This window comes from Rousettus aegyptiacus, unplaced genomic scaffold, assembly GCF_014176215.1.
Source record: "Rousettus aegyptiacus isolate mRouAeg1 unplaced genomic scaffold, mRouAeg1.p scaffold_m13_p_11, whole genome shotgun sequence".
Lineage (NCBI taxonomy): Eukaryota > Metazoa > Chordata > Mammalia > Chiroptera > Pteropodidae > Rousettus > Rousettus aegyptiacus.
Genome location: NW_023416286.1, coordinates 10146949 through 10174483, shown reverse-complemented (window position 1 = coordinate 10174483; position 27535 = coordinate 10146949). Strand labels below are relative to the sequence as shown.

General features: G+C 37.1%; 1 protein-coding gene across 14 annotated transcripts in view; it reads right to left on the bottom strand.

Moving 5' to 3' along the window:
* Positions 1–19860, bottom strand: part of NBEA (neurobeachin) — a 611133-nt gene extending 591273 nt beyond the window's left edge. For 8 of the 14 annotated variants that reach the window (XM_036228291.1, XM_036228298.1, XM_036228299.1 and 5 more), the window contains exon 1: positions 19545–19859. In XM_036228291.1, coding sequence (XP_036084184.1) covers positions 19545–19793 — 249 coding nt within the window. In that variant the 5' untranslated portion in view covers positions 19794–19859. Of the gene's footprint in view, positions 1–19544 lie in introns of all 14 variants that reach the window. The other 6 variants (XM_036228295.1, XM_036228296.1, XM_036228300.1 and 3 more) reach the window with 2 other exon arrangements.
* Between the last annotated feature and the right edge of the window lie 7675 nt (positions 19861–27535).

Sequence of the window (27535 nt, the reverse complement as noted above, 5' to 3'; positions counted from 1 at the left end):
ACAGATTTGACTCAATAGCATTTACACATTAACTCATAAATCTAAATTTAGAGAGTCAGGTACATCAGTACACAGTTATAAAAAGACTACAAGGAGTATCACTAATTTTATACACTTCCCCACTGAACAAGCTGTCCTCTCTGGCCAATTCTGATGTTTCAGGAGAGAAACAAAAAAAATTCTGGAAGAGTAAGAGAACAACAATTTATCTAATCAGTTCAACGTATTGCTTTGCTCATGCCACTCTCCTGCCAAAACTTCTTGCTCCACAATGCCCAAAGCCCTTAGCTTCAAATTCACCCACTTCGCTTTCCTCATATGTATAATGGGAATAGAAATGCCTATGTCATGGAGTTATTTTGCTGAGAATACTGTATTTCCTTTGTTCTAAGAAGTAGTCTTACATCTTAACATTTCTTAAAACAAAATATACCTCACAATTGTACATTTAATGTAGTAATGTTTACTCTCTCCCAAGAGTTGTTATTAAATCAGTAACAGTTAACAGCCTAGCAGCATACTAACAGAAACTTATAACCACTATTATTATAATATTTGGTGCAAAGAAGCAATAGATGATTCTGGTTTGTTATGGAAACAGTTCTTTTCCAGAACTTTTCTTTATGTGCTTTTATATAAATATATACGTTTAATGCATTGTTTTACTTCTCTCCTCCCTACCCCTATTGTCTAGAGACCTTGATTCTGCCAACAACAGTTTTTCCAACCACATTTACATTTCAAGAATGTGACTTCTGAGGTTGCTGAGATATTAAAGTATTCATAAGGTGCTAATTGAATGCGAAAAATGAAAATGATTAACTGCCTTAAAACTCTCCATGAGTAAGAGAAGGATGCACAGAAAAGACAGAAGCTTAAGCTAAGTCCTAAAGGATGGGTACCAATTTGTTGGGAGAGAAAAACACACCTAGAAAGAAAGTACTCCTTTAAATACACTGTGCTGATTCAAATTTCCAGATCTAAAACACCCTTGCTCCATCCTGTCTACACAACAAATTCCTGCTCACCCTTCAAAGCCAATCTCAAAAGAATCGTCCACCTTAAAGTCTTTCCTGACTTCTGCCAATAGTTCATCACCTTCTCCTCTGTGATACAGTATTCGAATACATATATTTAATCAAGATCACAAGAGAAAGAAAAGGCACAGCCAAGATTTAAATACAAAGCTGTCAAACCACAAAGGTCTGATCACATTACTTAGAATTTTTTAAATTTACACATTGGTCTCTTACTAGAATTTGAAGTCCTTAGAAGAGAATCTTCTTTCCAATCTCACTTTGTGCCAAGTTTTGGCATACTACCCCTAGGTTTGAGCACTTCAGCTCTCAACCACCACCTAGAAATAAACATATGTTTAAATTAATCTCCTTCTCCTCTCCATTGGGTATTCAGGGTTTAAGATCATCCAAGAATGTTGCTGAAATATACTATAAAATTTTAATGGAAGACCACAACATGTATGACCAACTCTCAAAAATCAGACAATTCATCACATGTACAGTGCTAGCTTTCTAGGTAAGTCATCCCATGAACATTGCTGTAATGGGTCCTCTACTTTGGGCACTCCTGTGATGGGTGGCACCCAGAAGCCACTCTCGACAGTCTTTTTCCTGGCACACTGTTTCTGCCACCTCCTGGTCCCAACTTAATGGTCATCCCCCGCTCCTCCTTCACAACCCTGCCTCTCTCCCCTTACCTCCCCTCCTTTAAAGTACAGTTGGCTAGATACAAATAGGTATTTACAGATTCTCTTCATGGCAGCCCACGTCAGCCTATGAATATTTCTTTTTCAATCCTTAAATAGTAATTATCTTTTGGGCCCCATTACCGCTTTCAAGAGTACAGAGACAAAATAAATACCTTGGGCAAGTGATCAATAAAATAGTTCCTAAACAGAACTAAAGAATATATGCAACATTATGGCACGATACGAACGTTAAATTCCTGAAAAGAAAAGTGGTCATGTATTATGACTGCATGTAGAGTCTATGGAGGAATAATACATTGTCACCAGAAAGAGATGCAGGGGCAGATCATGACGCAATATACATCGTATTACTACACTTGCTGCTTATGCGCTAAGTGGAGAGGGGACATGATTTCCTGGACATGCAAACAGATTTTTGAGGGCTTAAGAACCAAAACTTCAAAATATTTAAACATCCGAAGTTAAGTGTGCTGAATGCTCTGTCAGCTACCATAGAGGCTATGAACACATGATGCTACTTCCCTATCACTGAAATGAGACTACAGTTAAGATTCAAGACAGCGGCAAATTAAATTCTTAAAAATTCTAAAAAAAAGAGTAAGCATAGCAAGTATTGCCTCTATGTGAAGCCCACCAAAACTTATTACCAATAAAATCCTGAAACTGTCGTTTATGTAGTTAACCCTCAGGTTCCTCATCACCCCTCAACCCCGCAGGGCTCTCCCAAGACGTAATGTGTGTAAAGGGCTCAACATGAGCTCAAGAGAGACTCATGGTTATCTTCACCGCTGTCATTAAGAGAGAATGAAGACCTCAACTTCCTACAAACACTGCAGCGGATATAAAGAGTAACACTTGTAATGAGCTGCAGAGTCAAACTGTTTGGGTTTAAAGTGACACCAGTAAAAAAGTAATGCTTTTGAATGCACAGACGAAGGCATGTGAGAATAAAAACATGATGAAGAAGGAAAAAGAAAAGTAAAAAAATAATTCAAAGAATGAAAATAAGGGTTTATATAATGGAAAAGTGTAATTTTTAACAAAAATTTATGTAAAACATTTTTATCGTCATCACTTATTTTATCCTTATTTTCACTTAAGACCAACTGTCATGGGCTGAACTGTGTCCCTCCAAAATTCATATGTTGAAATCCTAACACTCAGAACCACAGAATGCAACTGTATCTAGAGACAGGACCTTTAAAGAGGCAATTAAGGTTAAAATGAGGTCATGTGGGCGGGCCCTAATACAATATGACTAATGTCATGATAAGAAGAGAAAGTTTGTATGTATACACACACACACACACACACACACACACACACACACACACACATTACATGAAGGCACAAGGAAAAGACGGACATCTGCAAGCCAAGGAGTGAGGTTCAGAAAAATCCAAATTTCCCAACACCTTGATCTTGGACTTTCAACTACCAGAACTGTGAGAAAATAAATTTCTGTTGTTTAAACCAACCAGTCTTTGGTACTTGTTACAGCAACCTTAACAAACGACTACACCAGCCAAACCCAAGAAAAATGGTTACTAGAAGAGAAGGGATCTTTGCTAGACTAGAAATTCAGAGACCTGAAATACAGTCCTACAACACGGCATCTTAAAAACTGAGTGGCCCGGATTAAATCAGTAATTTCTCTGTGCCTAGGCTTCCACAACTGAGAACCAGAAATTCTCTGTAATCTCATCAAGGACTAGTTAGTACCAGAATTCAATTCAGAGTCATGTTTAAAATATGGTACTCTTGATTAATTCTAACGTTAACAGTCTAAATATAGTAGGGGACTCTCATTCTGATAAATCAAGTAAATTCTCACATAGTAGATATCCTGTTTTCCAGGTAAAGGTAAAGTTACTTCTCGATTCTTGGTTTTGGTAAATAGGCATATAAGGATTTCCAGAAAGTGTATTTTCACTATACTTTTTAGTAGCTATGCACAAAAAGCAGTTGTTTATTTTATTAAGAAACAATCTAGCAAATAATACAAGCAAAATATGTTTAAAATAACAGTACTTATATCCAACTCCTAGAAAATAAATGCCTATATTTTATTGTAATTGTTTCTTCAACTCTGTAGCAATGTTTACAGTTTGCCTCCCAAAGTATTTGCTGACAATAAAATGCATTTAATTTGTTGCTGTATCGATTTCCATGAATTACTTAGGCAATTTTTACCAGAGCAAGGAGAACAAATTTTTCCCCAATGATATGTGGTTTTAGAATCATTGCTATTAGGTCAATACATTAGTTAGAAAGAGGTTTACTGACATATAACAGAACTCAAAATATGAGTGGTTCAAACAATATGAAGATTATATAAATGTGTGTTTGCATTCACAAGTATATATTATACATGTATATACACATATATATGTACACACATATAAGCATACATATGAAAAAGAAAGAATCTAAAATTATTAGTTTCTTTCCATGGTTCACCTACTTTTTATATGTCACCTCTAAACCAGTAGTGTCCAATAACATAATATAAGCCACATATGTAATTTTAAATTTTCCATTAGCCACATTAAAAGAAAAATGTAAAAGGAAACAGAAGAAATTAATTTATATTTTATTTAACCCAATATCTAAAATATCACTTCAACATGTAATAAATATTTTAAATTACTAATGATATTTTAAATTCTTTTACCCCGTCTTCAAAACCAAATGTGCATTTGATGCTCTCAGAATGCAACTGCATCGCTCTTGGCAGACCCAGCCATCTTCCAAACCTCAGTTCGCGCACCGCTACTTTATGAGGCCTTCCCCGGACTCCCTCTCAGTGTGGCCCATTATACTCCCATTCATTTGTTGTAGAATCTGTACTTCCCATTGCCTGCATGTGTCATCCCTAGAGCGTTATAAACTCCTGGCCCAGGACAGGTCCTGATCACTGTCTCCTGAGGGCCTAGCATTACATGTGGTAAGTATTCAATAAATACTTGTTGAATAAAATGGGTATGTGGTCAGATGTGGAGTCAGGCTGAAAATAAGTACACATATTCAGACCTAAGAGATGGGTATTTGAAATGGGGAGGGGTCCCCAAGGAGTAGCCATGAACAAAGAACTGAAGCTGCAAATTAAATATAGTAATCTATTTTAAATAATTAAGTCAATTAGAAAATAAGCCAACTATAAAATGATAAATTCAATAAGTGTATATTAAACATTAATACCTTACTATCATCATAAAAAGCAAAACTTTTATAAGATCACTGGCTTTTCTTTACAACTATACAGTCTTTCTTTAAAAACTAATAATATATGCCACAAATGTGATATGGCTAATTGTTAAATTTTAATATCATAAACTATCTCATTATATATCTTTACTCCTTTTACATACAAAGATAATAAACTAAGGTTCTAAGATAACAGAATGTATTATATTGATCCAAAACTCCAACCACTCTCATTGGAACTGTAATCTCTATTGTAAATGTCTATATCCCATATTTTCTAAGCAGGTCATCTTCAATTTATTTCAGAGTTTGGCAGCATAATTTTTCAACGTAATTGGGTCCAGCTGTCATTCTGAATGACAATTTGTCATGCAGTAACTAAAATACATTAGTTTACCTTTCAGCATTCAGATCACTAATCAGGTTAAACATTATTTCTAGAATAATAAAGCCCAATATAATTAATGAAAAAAAAAACAGCAAGTCTGACTAAAATCTATTTGTTCAACATTCTTCCTATGAAAGTACCTAAATGAGTATTTTCAGAGAGAAAAATGATTCTCCATAGCTACTCCGCCCACCCTTAAAGCAAGCCAGTGTTCCTAAAAATGAAAGCTTTTGATCCTCAGGCCGGGATGAGAAAACGTGAATGGTTCAAAACAATTCCATGACCACTCAGGCAATCTTGTGGAACTGTGACCAATTAGTTCAGTCAGTCCCTATGTGGTACTAATGAGTCGGAGGAAATGGGTTACATTTCCATTTGAATCTAAACTTAGGATAGTCAGTGGTTAAAAGACTGTACCTACAATCCCACCCAATTAGAGCCTGCTGTCCACCAGGGAGATGACTTAATAACTTAATAATAACAGAAATGAAACAAGCATGTGAAGAGATTAATACCTAAAAAAAAAAAAAAAAAAAACACGCCTCGGCACAGTTTATTCATAGAAAGAGGAAAGAGATACTCCAAAGAAACCTGCGATGTTAAAAGTCACACTTTGGTAAAGATGAATCATCAAATCTCAGCTTTTAAAAACCATGACAAGTAAACACACTACTTCATAAATGGTTGCTGCATTATTACAAATATATTTGACCTAGCATCTAACAGTACTACTACTAGATCACTTTTAAGGAAACAAGTTTATTCATGGTGATCCTGATACCACACTGTATCAGACCAGCTTGAATTTTCCACTAGATTTTAGAAAATTGTTAACTCTAATTTGATGAACTGTTACAATTTTTAGAAGTGATTTTATGACTGACAAAATCAGAAACAATTTCCAACACCCTTGGTTCCCTTCCATTCATCTCTTCCTCTACCTTTTCTCTCATTCATGAACCACAAATGCCCAAAGAGACCTCACTCCCATCCTCACATGCAATAATTGACTACCACTGAAATCCACACCCACGGCCCAAATTCTCTCTTACACACACACACACTTCAACTACAACTCAACAAACGACAGGTGTCATATACGCTATCACTTTTTCAAATCTCAACCTATACTTTTTAAAAAATTAATATTTAATATTTATTGAGTGCTTACTATGTACCAGGCCCATCGCCAGGCATCAGGGGTCTCTTTCTCAATTTCCCTTCCCCCAACCACGATTTAAACATCTGAATTCGTCATCCCCTCCTTACTGATAAACATCCTCTAATTTCAGTCTAAGAGTGAATTGTTTTTTCTCCAAAGATAAAGGGTAAATGACTATATGACAGTTAGAAAATCATGCAAAGTATGGTTTGTTTCCAAAAGTTTTTACTACAAGACCTAATTAAACCGCATTAGCTATAGACCTAAAAACTAAGTTAGCTGTAGACCAAAAATAAATGTGTCACATATACAAATAAAATTTAGTAATAACCGCATTAATAGAAGTAAAAATAAACAGGTGAAGTTCATATTAATACATATACTCTATTTATAATAACTCAAGAGGCAATACAACCAAAATACCATGTCAGCATGTAACCAATGTAAAAATTATTAATGAGATATTTTACATTTTTTTTCAAACTAAGTCTTTGAAACGCCGTATGTATTTTACACTTAAAACACATCTCGATTCTTACTAGCCACATTACAAGCGCTCAAGAGCCACAAAACACACAGAGTTCTACAGTGGATAGTATAGCTATGGACAAAAAGAAGTATACATTAGAACGAGTAGTAAATATATACAAAGACAAACCTATAATGAGATAAAGTTTTCAATAGATTTAAAATAGGCATATAGTCATGATTAACACATCTTTTTAAAGTTACTTAAGCTAATATAGGACTATACTGCAATGATATGAAAGGTGACAAATTATTTCTTAAAGATATAAAAATAAAGTGTTAAAACTAAAGCATCATCTTCAGAGGCTGTATGCTATATAAAATGAGTTCAAACAGATTCGGGCACATGCTCTAGAAGCCTATAACTAGATAAGTAAGATGAAAAATAAATTTTAGATAGGCTTTTTAAAAGAGAAAAAAGAAAAAACACAGATTGTTTAATGCAAGCATATTAACAACCTCTTAAGTAAAAATAAATTACAAGTGTTTTTTTTTAATGGAGTTGAAGTAAAATCACCACTGAATATTCTATAGGAAATTAAAATCACTGTAACAAATTAGCTGCTGTCTTCCATAAATAATTAATTTTGTAGGTGACAAGACAAAAATTATTCATGTATGAGTATTCCTGATCTTCCCTTTGCCTATGCAAGAGAATTCTGGCTTGGCTTGCTGAGTCTCTTTACTTCCCCCACCCTCTGACACGTCCTGCCAGTCTAAACGGAGATTATTTTAGGCCATGTACTACAGAGAGAAGAAAAAGGAATACAGGGAATTTACAGGGTTAGAGCTGGGTGCTAAGTTTTTCAGACAAGTTCCAGGATAAGAGAATCAAGAGCAGCTACACTATGGAAACAATACAAAGAGAAAAAAGAAAAAGTAAATATTTAAAGAAATATTATTATGGTCTATATACTTCTAGTCCTCATAATATTCAAGATATAGGAGTAAAGAACCTGAGTCATACAGAAGTTACTTTTCCTTGCTGGAAAGTAACTTTGCTTCTATCAACACAGAGACGGGCCCATGTGGGTCATAAATTTATAAATGTAACATGCAAGTATAGTCTGAGCTTCCCATCTGTGTTGCCAATGGAGGAGAATGGTAGAATCAAAAACTCTTACTTTCTGAAGACAAATGCTAAGTGAAATAAGCCAGTTAGAAAAGAACAAATACACTTATATGCAGTACCTAGAGCAGTCAAACTCACAGAGGCAGAAAGAACAATGGCAGCCACCAGGAGCTGGGGAAGAGGAATAGGGGGTTACTGTGTAATGGGCACAGAGTTCTACTTTGGGAATATGAAAAAAACTTCTGGTGAGGACTGCACAGTAATGTTAATGTAGTTTATTAGTGTCACTAAACTGTGCATTTTCAAAATGGTGCAACTGGTAACTTTTATGTTATGTACATTTTACTACAATAAAAAAAAAAAAAAAGGACTTTCGACAAGCTGGACTAGCTTAGAAATAAACCTGGCAGTGATGAAATTTGAAAAAATAAAAATAAAATACTCTTACTGACTTCTAGAGCCAACAACATTTACCACCAACATTAAAAATATAGTCTATTAAAATACGCACGCCTATTTATCAAAATAAATGTGCTGGATATATAACATTATTTAATAACAACTGAAATGGTAAGGTACTAACTAAATCAATACAGCATATCGAAAAGTCTTTAAATGTTAGTATTTAAGTGATTCATTTGAAGACATTCACTTCCCAATGACAAACTTATATCCATTCTTGGTTGGACACAGTAAAGAATATTTTTAAATGTAATAGCTTCATAAGGATGCATATTAAACTACATGGTGGTTTGCCTCCTGGAAATTATGTGACTTCTCAGAAATGAGCAGAGTGGGGGAACAGAGCAATTCCGAAATAACATGAACAAAGGGTTTCAGAAAATACCTGGTAACACCTTACCTTAAGCCAACTCTATTATTCTAGACTCATGACCTTATTATTTAAGGTAGAGCCTATGTCATTCTTTTTTATATGACCAATAAGTATCTTCACTCTGGCAATAGAACACTAGGTTAGGATTACTCAGTAGTTTATTGAACAATCACTTTAAGTATTCTGAGCCTGCCTAAGTTTTAAAAATTATTTAAAAAAAAAAAGTGGGGGACATGTTTAGAGCTATAAAATATAACCCCAAATGAGCTGACACACAGTGGTATTATAGGATCAAGACCAAATTAAAAAAAAAAAGCACTGGACTAAGAGTCAAGCAATATAGGTGACAATTCCTAGTCTGTGAAAGACTGAAAGGTCTTGGACCTCCTTCACTGGACCACTTCCCTCCCTTATGCAAGTGACAGAGCGCAGCTGTCCGTCAGATCTGAAGATGCTATGACTGCTTACCCACTTCAAATACCCAGAAAACTTCCTTTTAAACATAAATTATGCATGTATACACCTAAATATCTCTATCCTCCCCCATACGCATACACGCAAAAATGTTAAAACGAGGCAAACACAGAAATTAAAAGAATCAGAATAGCTGGAAAAGATTCAAGCCAAAAGTGACCAAAACAAACTATATCAAAAGTGAAAAAAAAAAAAAATCCTTATTCAAAAGGAAGTTCACTAAGTAGTACAAAGTTCCATAGTCTATGTTATGCTAAGCACTCATGATAACCAAAGTGAGAGAGAGAATGTTCTGATCCCAAAGGATTCACAGTCTCTAGGGCAGACTGACAAGCAAACAAACAATTAGAATGTGCGAGCACTAAACTTGAGGTACAACAAACTGTTACGGGAGCACACAGGATGGGGTAGAGCTTTCAGGGGTTGATCAGGGAAGACAGGGTCACTTAAGTAGTGATAAGAGCTAAATCTTGAAACACAAGCAAGTGTTCATCAGATAAAAAATGAAAGAACACGGTAACTTGAGAATGCAAAAGTTATTTAGCATGTAACAGCCCACACGGTATAAGAAAAAAAAATTATTTTATTGATGATTCACATCTCATAAATGTTAAAAATAATTTAAATACTTAATTTAAACTCCAGGATTCTAAATGGGTAATCAAGTTACAGAGAATCAGTATACTTCAAGTAAAATAATTCTATGACATTTCATAATAAAATAGTTTATATAATTAGAGCTGAAAATACTTCTCTATTAAAATACCAGACTTAGTTTAACTCCAAAAGACGATGACTATTTTTATTACACTGAAGATTTTACATTCCAGGTCAAAATGATAAAATGAGAACATATGTATCATATGCTTAATATAGCGCTTGGCATGAAAAGATTCTAGTAGGTATAAGCTGCTACCACTGACATCTTCATCGTCATCAAAGATAATGGTATATTTTAAAGAGTAACAAACTTGAAACATCTAGCTCCTCAGTCTCATTTCTGCAGCCAACTGCTTTGTAAGCTTGAACAGGCCTCTTGACTTTAGCCATGGTTTACTTACTGTATTACAATAAACCTACATTCACTTCAGAGGGTTTGGGAGAGGGCATTAAAAACATGCCATGAAACCAGACCCAACTACGAAAGCCAGTTCCCTCTCCACGCATGAAATGTTTTTAAGTAACAGAAGAAATACATATATACCATTTTTTAAATCAGCTGCAATATATTTCTCTTAGAAAATAAAAGTATTAGCTAAAGAGAAATAAATCTAGACATTTATACTTCCATAAAATTTGCTATTGTTTGTTCTACCGTAGTCAACTGAGAGGAATCACAACAATTATTTGAAATTACATTACCAAAACTATAGTATAATTCTATCTATAACTCATTTGTCTTATCCAAGCAAATATAGTATATGCGGTGGTGGGTCATGTAATTAAAGCTAATATATAACAAACCTACTTTTTCAATATAAAATAAATATATTAATGCATACTATTATTCTGGCTCACAGTAATACCTAAAGTATATACATTTTGCCTAGTGAAACAGTCGGTATACAATTCAAAGTTAGTAACCATTCACAATACCAATTATTCCCCAAAACTCAAAAGTTAACAGTTTTACAATATAATTCTTGCTAAATTACTTTTGTAAACAAATCCATCAAATTGCCCTGGATTCATTTTTATTTCCTGTGCACAGCTTGTCCTGAATCTTCTATGGACAGTATTCCTTACCACAAAATCAACTCACTCAGGCTGGCTGGTCCCTCCCTGTCTAACGTCATCTCTTCAAATTACAAAAGCCTTTGGATAATTTCTAAGTAGCTACATTTCGATTAAGAATGAAAGACTCCAGCTTTTGAATCTGAAGGCCTGAGTTCCACCTCTGCTACTTACTACCTAGATAACCTTGTCTAACTACTTCGCATTTCCTATAGCCAGTTTTCACATCTGTAGAGAAGGAATAGAATCTGAAAAGGGGGTTATTCTCAAGAATTAGTTAATACAGCACACTTTCACAAGTGCACTGTAAACAGTGAAGAGCTAGCGAAATAGATACACACTAAGAGTTTCTAAAACAACTGATCACAAAGTAGTTTATAATACTCTAACTTGCCCCTTAGGATTGTCATTCGAACATTCTTCTAAGTATTTAAGTTAATATGCCCAGAGGGAGATACCGGTTACTCAGGCCCACCACTCACAACCCACTCCACCCAGCCCTTTGAGAGAAGAGAGAGATGTGAGGGATATATGTACAGAAGGGATTCCAGGCAAAAGAATTTGTGTCACCTCACACCTAGCCTTTCCACAGCTTTTCATCCACCTCACTCAAAACGGGAAATTAGGAAAAACTACCCCAAGCATTGTTATGTTAAAGACCATGCAAATTCGGAAGAACAAACCTCCTGAGTTTCATGCAGAGATCATGCATGATCTGTGGGAACCTGAGACCCCTTCCCTGACAGTTCACCAGGCTCAAGAACTCCCAACTAAAACAGAACAGCTCCGTTTTAGTTAGAACATTTTTTTTTCCTATGATCAGATGAGCTTCAGGCTCAGGATAAGAATAAAAATAACAATACTAAGTACTAAATAAAGTTAGCTTTGTACCAAGCACTTTACAGATATTCTTTTAATCTGTACAACAACCTTAAGATAAATATCCCCTTTTACACATAAGGAAACTGAGGCACATGAAGTTTAAATTACTGTATGATATTACATACTACGGATGTAAAATAATTTATTTAATCTTCCCTATTGTTGAACATTTAGGTTGTTGCTAATTCTTTTACATCATAAAACTACATTTAACCCTTATACTTGCCCACAGATATTTTGTTCTTGGCATAAAGAACTCAGGATCATTATATCTATTATCTAGTGAAGATTAATGTTTATATTAATTAGCAATATATATATATTCTTTCTTGAAATATATCAAGTCCTTTGCCAAGTTAATACTTGTTTGTGATTTGTACTATAATTATACCTAAGGCTTTAAAACTTTTTATACTTGGAATATTAGTCAGGAATTGGGGTGAAATGTATAGAAACCTAACTCAAGCTGGCTTAAACAAAACAGGAAATGTACTGAATGCACTGAAAAGTCTGATCTGGAAAGCTACAAAGATGCCATCAGTAATCTGTCTCTTGGTTCTTCTAGGTGCCTCTGTGATAGCTCCATTCTCAAGCATGCTCTGCCTTCACGGTGGCAGACTGCCAGTCAAATCTAAACTTACATTTGAATATATCAACAACTCCAGGGATGAGAATCTTTTTCTTTCTTCAGAAGAATGAAAGAAATTATCAAGCTGTCTCAGATGTACAGCTAGGTTTTTGACCAATATCTATTATTGGTGGGCCATGTCTAGTTTCTGTTAAGGGTCCAGGAAAGCAGAAAGTAGTCCAGAGAAACCCCAAACCATATAAACCAAAAATGAAGAAGGAATCACTCTCCAAAAGAGTATCAATACATCTAAAACTGTTAGCAGCAAAAGGAATGGATTCTATGCGGATAAAACCAATAGATCTATAACAATCTAGCCTTTGGCTGCCCATCTACCTTATAAACTCACTTCTTTCCGTATATATAATGTTTTAAATACTCATGTTTAACAATATTACTATCTTAGCCACAACAGAAAACACCCTCATCATCTCACCATGGGTAAGAGGGGAGACAAAGACAAAGTCAGATTACTGCATCCAGCCAGAAATCTGAAATCTCTGTGCTATAAACACTGTTCTTAGGTCTAGAGGTGCATTATTTTTGGAAGTACCTCATAATCTGACAATATAGCTAATAAATGTAACTATCCCCCTAATAATGTATAATGGTAAAAGAACATAAATAACGACTCCCACTTAGAAGAGGAAAGAAGGTAAAACAAACCATGGTCACTAATCCAAAGCACAGACCACACACTACTGGTCAGAGTCGCAAGGATTCCTGCCCTGGCCGCGGACTTCCTTGGTCAGGATGTACAGTGTGGATGTACTTGTTATTACTATGCCACAAGACCTCGCTGCTGCCCAGTATCCCCCACGGCCTTAGATTTTCCTTCTAGCAGCTGTACTACTTTAGCAGCCCACTTCCTCTCTCTGAGAACTGCTTCTGAAGTAAAAGAACACAGGCCTTTGTTTACCAGGCTGAGGTTACCCTGGAAATAGTTTCCCTTGGAGCTTAGGAAGCTTTCAGTCAATTTACTTCAGTCAACTGGTTGAATTAGCAACCAAAGCCAGAGATCTTGTCAAGACACAATGTACCAATCCAGATTTCCACCTTTGCAGTCTCATAGCAATATTCACTCTCAAAGTAATAGTACTCTTCCCCTTAACCCTCAGCTTATAAAACAGAACTTTACCCGGTTCTAATTGAAACTCCTACCTTTCCTCTTAACGACTTTAGCATGGGGTAGACAAAAAGGGGGGTGGGGGTAATTTCCGACCTTTAAGGTTCTTGGTGTATATTCTGATTCTCTGCTATCCTGGATGGCTGCGATGGGCAGAAAGGGGCCTCTCTCACTTGGAAGGACAATATTTTCTTCCCTCTATGATTTCAAGCATGCCAGCTCGGACCAAAGGTATTATCGAAGGCCTCGAGGAGTGGCCAAAACATTCTAGTACCATTAAAGTTCCAGCCTCAGTAAATAATACAGGTGAAAGTTTAAAACATCTGGTTTATAATTCCTTAAAAGCAATTGCTAGGAAAAGCAAGGTCCTCACTGCCTTGCACTCCATTTCAACATTTAAGGACTGTTCCTTACAATGTCCCATTTCAAGTTAGTAATGTCTATCCTTTCCATTCAAAAACTGACTTGAAACTAATAACAATAATAAACTTTAAAAAAGAGAATTTAATGTTAGAAGATAATCACTATCAGCACAGAGAACTCCAGATGCTCAAGCACTCTCACAAATATTATTTCTTGCTCTTAGATTCATATTTGGTCAAATTCTGACACAGGTACCCACAGCTATGGGATGAGTTAACTAGTTCAGCATCCTCAACAGACAAGAATTCTGTGACTGATCCTGTGGCTCCCTTTGGGTTAAACGTTCATCCCTGAACCAATCACAGTAATTCAGGATGTGCCTGGGTTAACTGCCCAGCCCATCTAAACTCACCTAAATCAGCTGAACTCTAAAAAATAGGGATGAGGAGTTCATCAAAGAAAACTGAGGTATCATTACCAAAAAGAGAAGTGTATGCCAGATAAAAATAAGAGATGTCTACTATTCCTGGTAATATTATAAATGCTAACAATATTTTTTTTAATTTCTATTCAATGTATTATATATTCTTTGTTAATAAGAACACAATCTTTGTTATGTGCTTATATATTTGACATACATGCATTCACTAGACATGGGTCTACTGAAAAGAAGTATTTTTATCGGATATTGCAAAATCCCAGTTTAAAATAACATTCACATATGTAATAATACCAACATAAACATCACACATATTCAATACACATTTCTAGTTTTAAGAATAGGCAATACACTAACTGTACATGAGTCTAATTTATTTAAGGATCCTAAGTCTGGCCCCCAGTGTTGAACAGAATTTCAAAAACTGGTCTCCTGCCTAACAAGGTATCCTGCATACTCAGAATGCACTTAACTTATCCAAGAGCCAGATGCACAAAAAAATAAAGGTACATAAGATAGGTTCCTGCCCTCATGGAATACACAGCACGGAAGGAGAACCATGCATAAATCATAATATTAAAGAATGTTAAGTATATCTTCGTATGAGATACGCTGACAATGAATAAAATATGAGAAGTACAGACAAAAAGTAAAGAACTATAAAACTTATGAAAAACAATATTTAAAGTAAATGGTCAAAAATGTGGATGACTGAATTTTATAACACAGTTATGTCAATGAATCGATATGGAGGCTGGGTCTTTTAGAACCAATGAATTTCCTTACATTGTGTATGGAGAAAGCATAGCAAAAGAGATACTTGAGATACATTTAAGTAACAGCATAGTATCTGCAAACACCTGTCTAGCAATATACAAAATACTTGTTTTAGATTAATATAATTTAAGCATAGACTGGCTGTAGACTATTTGTTGCTTCAGTGTCATTATATGACTAAATTAATATTTCTGTGGAAAATCTCAGAACTCGAGATACTGAAACTTCCAATATTTACATATGCATTTCAATTTAATTTTCAACACCCAACAGTAAGAATAAAATGTAATTCAAGCTAATGTGAAAAGACTTACATGTCAACATAAATTAAAATGCAAGAAATTCTTTTAATATAAATAAATGTGGTTTTATTAATAGTAACAACTCCATAATTCCAAAGCACAACTGCATATTTTTAAAATAAATTTAATTTAAATGCAGAAAATACTTTTTGTTTGTGAAATTCTAAGTATCTTTAAGTTAAAAATTATTCTGGTTATCAAGCTGCAAATGAAAAACTCTAAAGGAAAAAAGTTACTGTCACATTCGAGTATAGGAGAATAACTTTAAGTTTTCCTTTTAACAAAAATATTATGATCAGTATTCCAAGAGAAAGGAACTTAGTCCACAAAATCCCGTCAAAGTATCTTGTTATGCTTTCAGGGTAGTACACAGTGTGCCACTAAATGTGAAAAAAAAAAAATTCAGAGGAAGTATCATTTTCTACAACTAAAGACACACTGACACATCATAAAGTAATTTGTGAGGAAAATAATCTACAAACTAAATGCTACAGAATTACACTACCCAAGGCAGCTATTCAAAACAAAAACAAAAAAAAACAAAAATGTGAATTCTTTCACTAAGTAAACATTAATCCTCTATTTTATCTTTCCTAAAAATGTTCATATTAACATTTATGATAAAAAGAAAGTTTCATGCTATAAACAAAAAATGTGATATATAGCATTCATCTCAAGGAAAAACCTTATATAAACATATGTTAAGCAAGAGATTAAGTAATATGACTTTTATAACTGAAACAGCCAACAAAATTCCTTTTCTATAGGTAAAGGCTCTTATACTGCCACATTAAATAATTACTCCCTAAGTCAAAGTTTATGATCAGTTTCTTTCACTGGTAAAACTATAATGCAAAATCCTTGACAATACACTCTCATTGTGATGCTATTTACAAGCTAACATATACATCTTCCTGATGCTACACACGCCATATTTTAAGTCAATGATAATATCATTCTACAAAATACATCCAACCACAATGGAAACTATTCATTTTATTTCTCATTTCGTTGGCGATTCTTCAACAAACTCCCACAATCCACCTGAGTAAAGGAAACCGATCACTACCTTTGGCAAACAAAAGCAGAAAAATTACAGCCACGGCTGTGTTGAAGAAGTCCTATAATTTACTGCACGCTTAAACTTTACTCTGCAAAACTTTAATTCTTTGGGCAAGTCATGTGAGATAACAGCACCTAAAATCCAAGTATTAGTATTCTCAAATTATGTATAGAGAAAGAATGTGCAGAAAAAAAAAAAAGGGAAAAAAAATATTTTGACAAAGTGACCGAGACAAGGGTATTGTTTAAGGCACAAATTGTTTCGTGAAGTTTCATTAGTTCCTCTTTTCTGTCATAAAGGGCACTGTGACAGATATTTCACTATTTCCACCAACATTATTTATTTATTTTAAATTAAGATTTCAAATGAAAAAACTCATTTTAGAGATAATAGAGATTTTCAACCTTTAACAAGTCACTGAGTACACTAAATAGATTTTACTAGTTTACTTAGTAAGTAAATAGAATCAGGTTTGATAATTATTTTTTAAATTCCTAAGATTTCTAAATAGTTTCAGAATCAGCTTAAGTTTTCACATGACATTTTCATCTTGAGTATATAGGAAAGATAAAGCCCTAAACCTACATTCAAGAAATACGACACTTCAAATGACCAACTCATATTCCACAATCAAATAATTCACAACTTAATAGTAAATAGCTCCTTTTGTCATTTATTCTTTCCCCAAGTTTCCACTGAAAGATTTACTGCATTCTTTAAATACGTACAAAGAAATTTTAAACCTAACTTTGTTGATTCCAAAAAATCAACGTAGTTATAAGGTCGTCAGCAGATCTGAGGCTATACCACCTCAATAATATAAGCTTAACAGTAAAGTTAATCTCGACAATACTGTTTACATACTAAGGCTTTATGCCAGATTTTCACTGCACTGAAGAGAGTTAAATTTCTTTTTCATCTCAAAAAGAAATATCTCACTTCCTTTCTTAACCCACTGTGTATCTACCAAGCCCATCTGCTACGGACCGATCCAGAAGAATTGCTGCTGCTGCAGACTCCAAATGGGTTCCCCATTCAAATCTGCTTCCAGCTTGAGAGAGCTCTATGCCGTGTACACTGAAATGTATTAAGTAAGCATACAGCTACTTATTCAAATAACCTTTTATCACATACTCTAAAGTAAAAATCAGTGCTGGTTAGAGGAAAAACGGAAAAAAAATCTTTAAAGGTGTCCTTTTAAATTTACAGAAATACAGTACCTACTAATATACCAACATATTTTGAGATCTCACCTATTTTCTTTTGAAAAAAGATAGAAAGGGCAACTACTAAACTCCTATTTGCAGCTGGTTAAAATTAAAACTCTCAACATTTCTATTAATGTTCTGAAAAGAATTTGGTTATATCAACGTGGTAATATTATCCCAAACTTACACTGACTTTTGTGGTGATTTATTTGAAGGGCAGGGTTAAGTAAAAAGTGTTTTGTACTTAAATAGTAACAAATATAACAAAACAAAGATATTTTATCTTTAACCTGACCAGTAGCAAAAAGAAAAAAGAAAAAAAAAAAGCAGCTTTAACTTTTCCGTGAATTTAAGAGGTCCATAAACAGTAGGCGTTATCTAATCCACATCTCGGGACACCGCTGCTAACTGCAGCAGCTTCCTTTCAGTTTTGCAATAGATCAAATAAAAATAATTGCTTAGCTGAAAAATCAGGCTATATGGGTGTTACAGAAATTCCCTGGCAAGTATATTTTTATATTCCTGTGACTCCACACCAAATACAATAGTCAACTGATTGCTACTGATTTAAGCCCTGCCTTCCAAATTCCAACCTTACTGTATATGTGAAAGACTATTTATTGCAAAGGAAACTGTTGAAAAAGCTTTGCTGCAGCAAAAACTGCATTTACAAAACATTAAAAATGAACTACTCTTGATTATGTGCAATTCACGATTCTCCTCTCCGTATTTCTTCCCGTTTCTTCCCCTGACATCTTGAACGCTTCTTAGCCTCTCAGCGCAAAACATTAAGTCATACACAGTTCTGCAGTAACTCTTTCTTATCATGAAAGAAACCAAAACCTGGGGCTGCATGGAACACCTTTCCTTTAGTCTATCCATCTGCCACGCTCTTTGAAAAGCAACCGTAACAACCAACCTGTATGATTTGGTGTCCTCACATTTTAACACCTTGAGGACACACACACACACACACACACACACACACACACACACTTAAGGGGTCTGCATATTCTGGGCAATATTACAAAGAAAGAAGGGCTGCCTAAAAAGAGATGGGGGTGGGGGAAAACACAGCCGCCGCGCTCTCCATCACATCACAGCCTCGGAATAAATTTAAAGGCGGATGCAAAACTGCATCATCTTCCTCCCCATTTGAAAACATCACACCCGGCTGCTCAAGTTGGAGCTAATGCGCTTCTCACATGTCAGCAGCCCGAGGGAATTTAGGCTCCAGGGAGCAAGGTTTTCGTCCTCGGAGAGCGACACCGCGGACAATTAAAGAGTGTGGGAGAAAGAACCCCAGAGAAAAGGAGGCCGCCTCTCCCCCCAACTAAACTCTCAAGTCGACCCAAAACGGGCACGGCACGGAATGATTTACTACTCGTGGTGTCGTGGGGAGTGATAAAAAAAAAAAAGCGGTATCAAGTTGGGCGCTGCGCTCAGGTAGCAGGAGAGGTGCAGGGGACAGCAGGGAGGTGGCGGCGCGGCTCGGGCGGCGCGCAGGCAGGTCGCCCGCCGGCAGCACCGGCTGGACGCCGCGCTCCAGGGACGCGCGGCGCGGCGACCCGGGCCGCAGGGGCCGTGGGACTGAGGGGCGGACGGAGAGCACGCCTTTTTTCCTTACCAGGTTGAGCACCGTCTCCACGATGTCCCTGTTGCTGACCTCTCCGACCTGTATGAGTCCGATCAACACTGCGAATTTCATGCGGATGTTGCGGATCGGCACGGACGGGTTGATCATGCCGGCGGGCAGCACCACCGCGCCGGGGCCGGCCGCCCCCCTGGGCTCCCCGGCCGCGCCGGCCCCGACGGCGAGGAGCCCCGCGGGCTGAGGCTCCGGCCCCGCGCCCGGGCCCGGCTTCTCGCTCGCCATGTCGCCCCCTCGCGCGGGGAAGGCGAGAGCAGAGGCGCTGCGTGCGCCGGCCCCGCTCCCCCCGCCGCGGCCCCGGCGCCCCGGCCGCCGCCTCGGAGCCCCAGCATCCACCGGCGCCGCGCCCCAGCCGGCCCGCGCCCTCCGCGGCGGAGGCAGCGGCGTATCGCAGGCCCGGTCCCGGGGTGGCGGCGCCGATCCCCACCGCCCCGCGAGCGGCAGTGCCCGCCCAGCAGCTGTGCCGCTGCCGCCGCCGCCTCTCGCCCCCCCTCCTGCTCCGTCCGGCCCGGCCCGCCCCCCGCGGAGATGCTGCGGCCGCTCGGACGAGCCCCGGGGCGCAAGCCGCTGGCCACGGCGCTGGCCGGGGCTGAAGCTCCGCCTGTGGCCGCCGCTGCCACGGGCGCCGCTGCTGTGGCGAAGCCCCGACGCCGCCGCTCACTCCGCCATGTTGCCGCCCCCTGCCTGCGGTAGCGGCCACTGCGCGTGCGCGGCGCCTCGGGGGCGGGGCCGCGGTGCGCCCCTCGCGGGCCCCGCGCGCCTCCTCCTCCTCGCAGCCACCCGCCCGCGCCCCGCGCCGCGCGCCCGGCGGCCCTCCCCCAGACGCCCCGAGCCCGTGCACAGGTGAGCAGGTGCATGGGGACCGCTGCCAGACGCTGGAGCGAGCTGGCAGAGGCGGGGCAGGTGCTGGCTGCCGTGCAGTGTTTCCCTTGAGGGTGGCTTCTCCCTGCGGGGAAGGACATGGTGAGTGTGTTTCTTGCCTTCGCTGTCACCTACTCCTTCCCTCAGTATCATCTTGCTGGGAGGAGGTTCGTCGTGTTAGTCTTCGGCGTCGCATCCAGCAGCTGCTACTCCCCGTGCCACGTGCCTCGTAAGGTAGGGGAGCGGCAGGCGACCTCTTGCTGCCCCTCTTCGCCCTTCCTCGCAGTCCTGCCCGCCTGACCACCTGGAATTTTCCCCAAGAAAAAGTGGCCGGCAAAGCAGAAGCAAACGCACGGTGGGGAACGGTCCTGCATTGTCGGAGGAAGGTTACAGATGAAGTGTAATGGGTCTTTTCCTACAGCCATGAAAGAGGCGGACACCTTGGACACACATAGGCACGACTTAAAATAGAACTTGTCAAACAGGGATCCACGCTGGATGCAGCTCTGAACAACAAACAGCTCTTGAACTCACCTCCCAGCCTAGAAAGGCTGCACTGTGTGACACTGTGGGGTAGTTTAGTGGAAGCTACAAATCCCGATTTTTAAAAACTCCTAACGATCCTCCTCTGGTATGATGCCAGTTAATCACGATACCTTCCTTCCTTTTTTCTTAAACATGTACACTTAAGACGATTTTGAAATTATCTAAAAATATAGGTAATTCTCACTGTCAGCCTTGATCTGTGATAAAAGTACATTTCTGTGTCTGCACAAATATAAATGCAAAAGAAAAATACTTTGTTTAAAATTTTAAAATGTATGAAGTAATCTTGCTCTAGTATTGAATTCAAACTGAATAAACATAACTATCGTTTTCTTCGAAATGAAGGATGTAATTTCCTTTAATATTTCATGAGGTATGTTCTTTTCAATAAAGATATATTAAAAGCTACCAGAAATTTTAGATATCTAGAGATACATTGAAATAATTTTAATTGTGATCTCAAATGAAAAGAGTCAGTTACAAATCTGTCATAATTTTGTTGGTTATTGTGCATACTTAATTACTAGTCAAATTCATTCCCAGGATACTGGCCCGTGATAAAATTCTAAAGTACTATAGATCATATATAACAAAGTTCCTCAAAACCAGTGTTTAAGATTAGTTTTTGTGCATTTGTTTAAATTTGCACTGGAGAGACTGAATTACCAAAATAAAAATTTCTGAAAAGTAATTGGCATGTCCATTAAAATTAAATAGCAATTGAGTTATAAAATGCTAGAATGATTTAAAGTATAGAAAATTTACAAAACCAATCTATTACTAGTGTGACTTAGATAATGCTAAAATTGAAAAGTCTTATGACACGTATACCCACCTATCGCACTTGTCTGTCCCAAATGTGCATCATCTACTTTTACTAGTGCTATTCTTATTCAAAAATTTAAAACGATCTATCTCACATATGTAAATCCATATTGAAAGGTCATCACACTGTTTTTTACTCCAGGGTGCATGTGTATGACAAAGTTCTACCTCTTGCTAGTTTTACTTCTCGCATGAGTGCTTTGAGAGACAGTGACAACTTGAACTTTCTATTTTCTTTCTGAATGAATAGCTTAACATCATTTTATATTTTTGCTTTAATTTTCTCTGGTGTTTGTTAAGCAGTATGTGTGCATATGTGTTTTGGTTTTGTTTTCCTTGCTTATTCATTTTTCTTTAGAGGAGATGAGTGTGTATAGAGGAGATCACCATTTCAAAGTACAAAAACCTCACTTCTGTTGTATATTTATTTCAATGTCAGATATTTAAAAGAGTTTACCAATTAAAATATGTTCTCCGGTACACTGTCAGCTCCTTGCACACAGTGTGCTACTGTGGAAAGTGCAAAAGCTTTTGAATCACACTCACTACTTACTACCTATGCAGTCTACTCAAGTTATTGCTCGGTCTCCTCATTCACTAATAGTAATGAGAATTCGATGAAATAGTTTCAGCTCAGCAGCCAGCACACATTAAATGTGTCATGTACCTTTAGTATACAGGTATAATGTGTGTCAAATGATCTATACACACGTAAGATCAGTTATAACCACATAAAGTCTTTATAATTGCATAGTTATATGTTTTCAATGCTATCCCAAAACATAAAGTTTAGAAAAGACAGGTCTGTTTCCTTTTATCCTACAAAGCCTATTTCCCTGGTAATGTGCTATTATTAACTTGGTTTTGCATTAACAACATTTTGAAATAAAAGATAGCTATATAGTAATAGAAGCTGCCTAAAGTGATCATTTTTAAATCTCCAGATTTAAAAATTATGTGGCGAATATTAATTTTGTATACAATTTTGGTTTAATAAATGCATACCCATACTTCCGAAGGATAATTCTTCAAAGATAAAAGCCCATAAATCTGAATTTCAAGAGACAATATTGTATAGTGGTTGAGAGTCACTGGAACCTGAGTTTGGATTCCAGTTCCGCTGCCCACTTACCTGTATGATCTTGGGCAAATGACTTTTTTTCAAAGCCTCAGTTTACCCAACCCAAAGTGGAGCCTCATAGGACTATAGAATGAAAGAATCTAGTGCACTTAAGGTGCTTAAAGTAGTAGCAAGTGTCAAGCAATGTTTCCCTTCCTTTGGCTGTGGGAAAAGACAGCCTTGTAGCTATTTCTGTGTTTTCAGTACCTACCATGTCTGGCTTGTAGTTTACATTTAATAAACCTGTCCAAAATTGGATGAATGAAAAGAGCAGTTCTCCAGGCAAAATGTTCCCATTGCCTTCACCTGTTTTGAGAAAAACAGCTTGCTTGCTTTCCTCTAAACTTAATTTGAACAGAGTACTCCAAATCCTAGGTAGGTTCAGACCCGTTAAAAAAAAAAAAAAAAAAAAGAGGGAAACTCTTACCTAAAAGTCAAACTTTGGAAAAAGAAATCCTCTAAAAGTTACCCCAAATTAACTTAGTTTGGTTTGGTTTGTTTCTGGGTTTTTCCAGCAATATGACTCTTAATGATTCGCATTTGGCACGTAGTAGGTTCTCAAAAAATTTCGGTTCCATTCCCACCTTAAGATTATTATCAAGTGAAACACCAAGGATTTGGTTGCTACTAGGCAGACTTCTGCTCCACAGCAGCACATCTTTAATATGTGGCTTTATATGTAGATTTCAAGATATAAAATGCAGAAATATGTGTATCTATTTTAATTTCATTTTTATTTAAATGTTTTACTTAATTTTAAGCTGCTAATAATTCCTTAATCCTGACTGTATCATGCAAAAATTGTCTTATTCTTTTTATTATTATCTGCAAAACTGAGAACAATTCTTCAATATCTTCATCCAAATAGTTGATTGAACAGGATAAAAACAGCTCTGTAGCCACTAGAAACATTCTGATTGAAATCAATTCTCATTTTTAAACTGTGAGTCCCAACCCATTAGTGAGTCATGAAATAGATTTAGTAAGTTGCAACCAGCAGTTTTTTGTTTTGGGGGGTTTTTTTTAGTGAAATAGAATCGGAAAACATAGAATGGAAAATATCAATGTGCACCCATTATTGTAATTATACATATACGTACACATTCACGTGTATCTTTACCAGATAATAATGTAAAATGTATTTCTTACTGCGATTCGTAGTCAAAAACTATGAAAATCACTGATATAAATTGTTTATAAACTCCCGTTTGGTATAATCCTTCAACTATTAAATAGCTACCATCCTATGCTAACGATTAGCCCATATTTCTCTAACTTGTCAAACAGAGCATCACAAGGGAACTTGACAACAGGTTTGTTAAAGTCTGCATATACTCTGTCTCTGTCTCTAAGCAAAATTAAAGTAAAAAATATATATAAAGAGATGTGAATTCTCAAGTTTTCCAATAACTATATCACAAACAAGAAAATGTGATTAATCTGATAACATGATTTACTGCTTTATTTCCTAATGAATGAAACATCCTGCAATCTCACCTAGAGATAATTTTAAGCTACTTGCTGTGGATTTTTGAGAATTTATCTCCTCATCCCTTTGGTACTTTTGCTCCTCTGTGATGCCTCAAAGACCATTAAGTGTTGCTCAGTGATCTAGTTTTCAGACTCTTTCAGGATCAATGGATATAATTAGTCCTGCCTTGAGGACCTGAAATCATTTAGACTAGCTTGGTGCCTATTTAAAATTTCTTCACCAAACTTAAACTTCCTCCAACTAATATTAGTTCTACCTTTTTCGCTCCACTACTTTTTCTCCGAACCATAAAACACAGACGCAATATGGAAATTCAATGTGTTAACAAATTTGACCCCGTTATGGTATGGCTAATGTTGATGTTTCACAGCCAAGAAATTTTGGAGCTCCTACTCTGTGTAAGAAAGTAGCCTAGTCAAAAATCAGTGATTTAAAATTTTCCACTTAGAGAAATATTGTACTTAGATGTGGAAAGTGAATCAGTAAGTCAATATATTAAAAATATCAAATGAATGCTGTAGAAATAAGTACTCTTGAATTTCAAAAGAACTAGACACCATATAAACCCTAATGAATACATATACTGTCAAACATCCACAGAAATGTACATACAAAGGTACCACATGCACACACGTACTCATCATCAGACCTATTGCACCGCTGCCCCTTCTTCCTTAGTAATATGTCTAGTAAGTATCCCATTCTTTTCATTCTCACTGTCGTTAGCCTGGGAGGTTCTGCTCACTGCATACCTGGTCCCCTCTCTGCACTCACTCTTCATACTGCACCTGGATATTTTTCCTAAAGCTCCACCTTGATAGATGGATTGTTGGTTCAGAATTTTTACTTCATTAATCACAATAGCTTCTCATGCATACAGGTTATCTGCCCCCAAAAATCAGTAATTCTCTTTGCCTAACAAATTAAACCCAGAGTCCTTATCTTGATGGCAAGGGACTGCCACACTTTACTTTAGCTTATAATCTAGTCGTTCTGTTCCCGACAGAAACTCTATACCAATATGTACAATTCTTTTTATCATTAAAAAAAAATTCAGACTCCTAGACTCCTACTAGAGTGATTTATTCTTTTACTATCCATTACTTGAGAAAAATACAGTAATGAAAAGTTATTTTCGATTCAATAATGATATTTAAATAAGTTTTACTTTTTTAAAATTGCAACATCTGCGTATACTTCACACACACACACACACACACACACACACACAAGTGTGCACGCACTGTTACGGGTGAATTGTGTTTCCCAAAATGATATGCCCAAGTTCTATCTCCAGTACCTGTTGGGAAACAAAGCCTCAGGAGATGTAATCAGGTTCAGATGAGATCATACTGGAATTGGGTCGGCCCTTAATTGAATATGACTGGAGTTCTTACAATAAGGGGAGAAGAGATACACAGACCGACACGTGCGCAGAGGGAAGATGATGGGAAGGCAGACACGCAGGGAAGAAAGCCGTGAGCAGACAAAGGCAGAGACGGAGGGCACGCAGCCGTGAGCTGAGGGAAGCTGCGTAGTGCCGCCACCCACCAGAAGCTAGGAGGAGGCAAGGAGGTTTCCCCTCTAGAGCTTTCAGAAAAACTGTGGCCCTGTTGATGGCTGGATTTTGGACTTCTGGACTCCAGAGCTATGAGAGAATAAGTTTCTTTTGTTTTAAGCCACTAGTTTATGGTAGTTTGTACAGCAGGCCTAGGAAACTAATATATGTACATGTGACATAAATGTGTTTGATATTTATTCTAACCACAAGAAAATTCATGGATCACTTTCAGTAATTCCGAGGACCCTAGACTGGGCAACAATGTGCTAGCCGCCTGAAATACTCTGATCCCAATTAATACATCGTGCTTTCCTACTGTGGTGCCTTACTTGTGTTCTTCCTTCTATCCACAGCACTGTTCTCATCTTCTCTACTGAAATTTCTGGCAGAGTAAATGCCACCTTCAGGAATACCTATAGCATCCCATCAGATGAAACAATCTGAAACTTTGTAATCAGTTCCAACATTTAAAAAATGATCTGGCTTTTTTTTTTTTTCCAGGTAGCATAGGCCAACTAACTTTCACTTAAATAAATTAGTTTTCATCTTCTTTGCCTCATTTGCCAAGAGCGAGAAATTCACAAGACAATATATATATGGTCACTTACACTCTCTTCACTGAAATTTAAATATATGTGTGTGTGTGTGTGTGTGATTATTTTCATAGTAACATTGACCAGTAAGTTTCTTTTGTTTTGTACAACATCCACTGCCACTGTAGTTGCCATCATGTTTGGTATACATCTGTTAGAGAAAAAAAGCATGCTGAAGAATGAAGCTTATGGTTGATTATTGTTAACCATTATAGCTGTCATACACTGTTCATCTCTTATCTTCCATGTACTTTTACAAGTATCAGTCCTAACCCTTACTATGGTCCTTCAAGTAAGATATTGTTCCCATTTTTCAAATGAGGAAACAAATATGAAAAGAGGTTATCAGTTGTGTAAGATCATACTTTAGGAAGTGACAAAATTAGGAACTGATCCCAGTTATGGCTGGCCAAGACCTCATGTTCTTTCCCTAACCCACCGTCTTACACTGGCACCTAGACTGAGGCCATTATTTCATTTTTACCAAAGATACCAAGTGAAAGATAATGAGACTGGGAGAGGTCATTTAAAAAGAACAAAGTCAACATGTTTTTCATGTTTTGGTGAAAACTGCCAACCAAGAGGTAATCTCTAGAGTCAATCTAATTTTACATCACTATGCCTGTAAAGGTTCAGAAAATTCCATTAGCCTTTTTTGTTTCCTGGGATTCGTTTTAATTGTAGACAAAAATTACTTGGAATAAATAAATTGTTTTTAATTATATTCATTAAAATTAATCCAAATTTAATTTTATAGTCCCATTTATATATTACTCCTTATTATGCTTTTCTGGCAAAGATTTCATGTGGTCTATTAATCTCCTAGCCCTTGTTGAAAGCATGATCGTTATACGTCTACATTAATTACAATAAAAAGTATACATTCTAGGTAAAGGAGGGAAGGAATTCTGTGAGGAAATTACAAGAGTCCTTTGGAATAGTTATCTCATTAATAGAATCTTCTCAAAG